General features: G+C 31.0%; 1 protein-coding gene across 1 annotated transcript; it reads right to left on the reverse strand.

Annotated features, from left to right (window-relative positions):
- Positions 1-449: 449 nt before the first annotated feature.
- LOC145947112 (uncharacterized) lies at positions 450-1,760 on the reverse strand. Its single transcript, XM_083056888.1, has one exon. It carries the CDS (start codon positions 1,226-1,228, stop codon positions 452-454), a length of 777 nt encoding a protein of 258 aa, XP_082913014.1. The 5' UTR covers positions 1,229-1,760; the 3' UTR covers positions 450-451.
- Positions 1,761-4,448: the final 2,688 nt, after the last annotated feature.

Below are 4,448 nucleotides of genomic sequence, written 5' to 3' on the forward strand. Positions count from 1 at the left end.
TTAAAATATAGACATAATATTTGTTAATAAAAAATGTAAATATATATATCTTGCATCTAAAATTAATATATAAAAAAAGTAAAAAATTATTTCTATTTTTAAAAATTCCAAGTTAAGTGTCTCCCTTATTCGATCCGCCATAAGGCCGCGAATTTTTATTTATACTATCATATTTCTCATAAATTTCATTGAGCAAGTTGCAATCAATCTTTTATCGTACCGCTCGAAGAGCCGCGATCGTTTTACTCCGTTCCGCATTAAATGCCGCGAGTAAATGTACAATAAGTCAGATCGTACCGCTCGAAGAGCCGCGATCGTTTTACTCCGTTCCGCATTAAATGCCGCGAGTAAATGTACAATAAGTCAGATCGTACCGCTCGAAGATATATAAGTTTAAACGTTTTGTTACTTATTTTTTTTGCTTTACTCTTTATACTCTATTTACGAAACTTTATTTATTTGATAAATTTTTGACTTTCCTTTTAAATGCATTGCTTGTCTTTGCAGCACGATTATTATATCGTGTACGCGAATATATTTTAACAGTTAATAAGAATTTTAACGCTTGTACGTGATGATTGTAACACTTATCATTCGTGTCAAACCATCCAGCGTGCGTTTTATTTGTTGCACATATACCTTCATTTGCAATTTTCTCAACAACCTGTGTAGATGCCCAATTATGTTGCCATGTCCGATTGAAGCTCATCAATTGTGTTTTGATTACATCTGTAAAGAGGCTTGTTGGTCGAGTTAATTTCGTAACTGTTGGAGCATCCTCGTCTTCATTGGGATATTCACGATATTCGATGTATCTTTCATTTGGAGTTGCGGCTTCCATAGGTGTTTTTAACATTGTTGAACGACAATGTTGACAATTATTCCTTTCGATACATCGTCGTGCTACATATCCTGCAAAAAATGTTATCGCATTTTCGTCATAATTACTAAGTATACTTACATTATCCGTATCTATATCACATTCTTCGAAAATGTCTGCATGTTTATCAAGTAATTCTGTTACCGAGGCAACATTATCAACATTTTCATCATCGTCGTCATCATCAATAATAGCAAAATTATTTTCACTCATACAATTTTCAACCGTCTTAACAAGTTGATTTGGTTTATTAATAAGAGCCTCACTTTCAGGACATTGCACATTGCCTTTATCACTGGTTTGAATATAACCTGTTGAAATTATATGTCTGAATGACAGTCGGACCATTCTTGCGGTTGGATTAGGATTAAATCCTCCGCGTTGCCGAATTTTGGAAAAAAAATGTTCTACTGAATCTTGGTTACATAAACCTGTTGCAAGTTCAAATTCTTCATTTTTACTTGCAAGTTCCTTATACAGTTGAAGAATTGCTTGTATCGTAATGACAAATCCTTTGAAGCAAGGAACTTGATTTATTCTGTCTGGAAACTTAGACCATCCTGAAGATCATTGCACAAAGTTTAATAATAGATTTTCAATGTCAGGATTTTTTTTTGACAATGGCCGTTTTCCACCGAATGTGACTTTAAGACTATACGAGTTGCAAGGATCAATTACGTTGTTCATATGCTCTGCAAAATCAGCTGTTGTTTTCCATGTATTTGAATTTAATACTTTTGCATCACCAGCTAATTTAATTGCAGCTGCGAATCTATGGCTAAATAATTGAAACGCTCTTTTCACATTCATTGCTTCAAAACAATTCGGACGAATGTGTGCTTGTGTAATATGGGACAATAAATTTGAGCCCCCTTCTGTCGCATTATCGATGTACCAAGTCTTAACAATATCAGAATATGATGCAATTATTTCTCCTTTGCAATATATCTTGTCGTGCGTTCTAAGGAAACTCGCTAGTCTTTTGACTAAGTGCGGAAAATCATATGAAGCATAATATCTTTTATTATTGTACATAAAATACGGATTTTGTTCATCTACACCTAGTTGATTATAAGCGGCTTGATTATTTGTACCTTGATCACATGTTAAGAGTTTCACATCAGCGCCCGTTTCATTCAATTTATCTAGGCATATCTCAACTAAATCAATTATTTCCTGTGATTTCATACATTTGCCTGGAAGAAAATACGCCAATGGTTGTCGCCATGGATGACGTGCATTTAAACTATCAAGGCAAAAGACAAAGACGCACTTGGTTCTTTCTGCTTTTCTGCCCAGAGGTCCCAAATCAACGAGACCTTCTATCTCATCAAATTTCGAAGAATATTCTTCATAGCTTTTTATGGACATCTCATCCCATTTCAACGCACATACTCTTTCTTCCTCAGGGATTTGTGCAATTTTTTCTTTTAATTTTTTAAATATAATATCACAAAATCCCGGTTTTATATTGTATTCTTCTACCCATCTTCTAATTGTTCTCTGTCCAGGAAAATTGCAACCTGCTTTCTTTAAACGGCAAAATGCTGATGCTGAATAATAATATAATTGCTTGGAAAGCATTTTCTCTTCGTCAGTGTATCGCGTACGTGGTGTATGCAGTTGTAAATGTATCATGGTTTTTGCTACAGGATGCAATTTTTGTTCATTTATTAAATTCTTTAGATTTTTCTTTTTTCTGCTTTTTCTGGTTTGATTCTTTACACGTTTGTGTCATACATCGCAGCTGATATTTTAAGCGCCTTATTTTTTGACGTAAATTTAAATTCTCTATTCTCAATGCTTTTATTATTGTTTTTTTTATTATTATTTTTTTGAGTGCTATTATCTTTGCATTTCACGTTTTGATGTTTAAGAGGCTCCAGATGCACCTATTCCATCACGTCTTCTTCTTCCGCAGACATGTTGAAATTTAAAATTGTAGGTCTGTATGTCCGTAGAGTACACTCTTCTAATATATTTTCATTGTTAGGAAGTACTGTAGTACGATTTTGCATTTCTTCCACTTCAATATTTTGTTCATGTAGAGGCATTGGTTCTTGTAATACTATGTTTTCATCATTAGGACATTGCATTTGGATTTGCATTCCTTCTATTTCAATATTGTGTTCGTTTTCAGATGAGCCAGCGCTGTTATATGCGACTGGTATAGCATCTCGTATTAATCGTACTTTTGTTTCATTTATAAATGACGTGGCAGGGAAATGGTCTTCACACAAGCCCAATTTTCTTAAAGTGTTGGCAGATAATTTATGCAAATTAGTATTTCCTGTAAGAAATGTACAGAAATATTACTAAATGAAAATTACGATTACATGTTTACTTAAAGTTTACATACGTACAATAATTGAATAAATATATCGCGCGAGTGTTAATCCTAATAAAAAATAATCTTAAAAATAATCTTAAAATTAAAAAATTTTGGGAATTTTTCATAAATTAAATTTATAAAGAATTGTAAAAAATTAGATTTATTTAGATTTTAAAATATTTGTTAAAATAATTATAAAATGAAAAATCACAAGATATATTTTACATTATATATATATATATGTGTGTGTGTGTGTGAAATTCTTACAATTAATTCCTAAAATTAATTTACAATAAAAATATAAAATATCTCCATATTATGTAGGGAAGAACATCATCGATTTCGTTCAATTCTAAATGAGTTGTAATATATTAATATTATACTACATACTAAATTAATACTAATTCTACATCTTCAATATTCTGTGGAAAATAAAAATAAAATAACGTTTGCATTAATTTGTTGTCTTAAAGTAAAATGTATGAGAAATTTTCATTGAAAGTTTTTGTGCGTCTCATGTACCGTGTACGCGGATAAGTTTAACGAATAGTGTGCGTGGTGGAGTGAAGAAGGCGGCGGTTTAGAATGCTGCATGTTGCGCGTTCAAATCTTACTTCTTCCAAATTTTTTTTTACGTAAATTTTTACAAAATTTCTATTTAACAATAAATCAATGCATATGGAATAAAAAATTATTATTTTATTATTAAATTTAATACTAAATCAATACTTTAATTTAAATGTCATTCTTTATATTTCTTTTACATAATAGATGTAGTTTATCTCATTCATGTTAAAGAAAGACAAAAGTGAGATTTATCTGAGTTTTGATGTAAATGGAAAGCACCTATTTTAACGCCTGTTATTTATTTATACAAATAATATCGATTCATAATAAAAAAATTATTTAAAAATTCTGCTTTATTTCCATTCACAATTATCTTCGGAATCCTCTTTAGAAATTGTACATATTTTGAATATAAACTATTAGTATTAATTTATTAATATTAAATTATTAATATTAATAATATAATAAAAGAGGGCTAATTGAGAGCCAAGCGTGGTAATTAGTACGCTGATGTGTTCTATTAAAATAATTTTATTTGTTGTACGTTTCGGTCCTCATTTTTGAACCATCTTCAGCATGTGAGTAAAATCTAAACAAAGTTCTAGACACTACGGTGGCCCATCGCGACCAAAATCCGCATCTTATTCCAGTAATCGAAGAGATCGAACA

This window comes from Prenolepis imparis, unplaced genomic scaffold (assembly GCF_030444845.1).
Source record: "Prenolepis imparis isolate NDT839.2.m4 unplaced genomic scaffold, iyPreImpa1.0 SCAF_2, whole genome shotgun sequence".
NCBI lineage: Eukaryota > Metazoa > Arthropoda > Insecta > Hymenoptera > Formicidae > Prenolepis > Prenolepis imparis.

What these genes read in the sequence shown, in the direction of transcription:
- LOC145947112 (XM_083056888.1), bottom strand. Translation starts at nt 1,228, where the DNA reads ATGGTCCGACTGTCATTCAGACATATAATTTCAACAGGTTATATTCAA.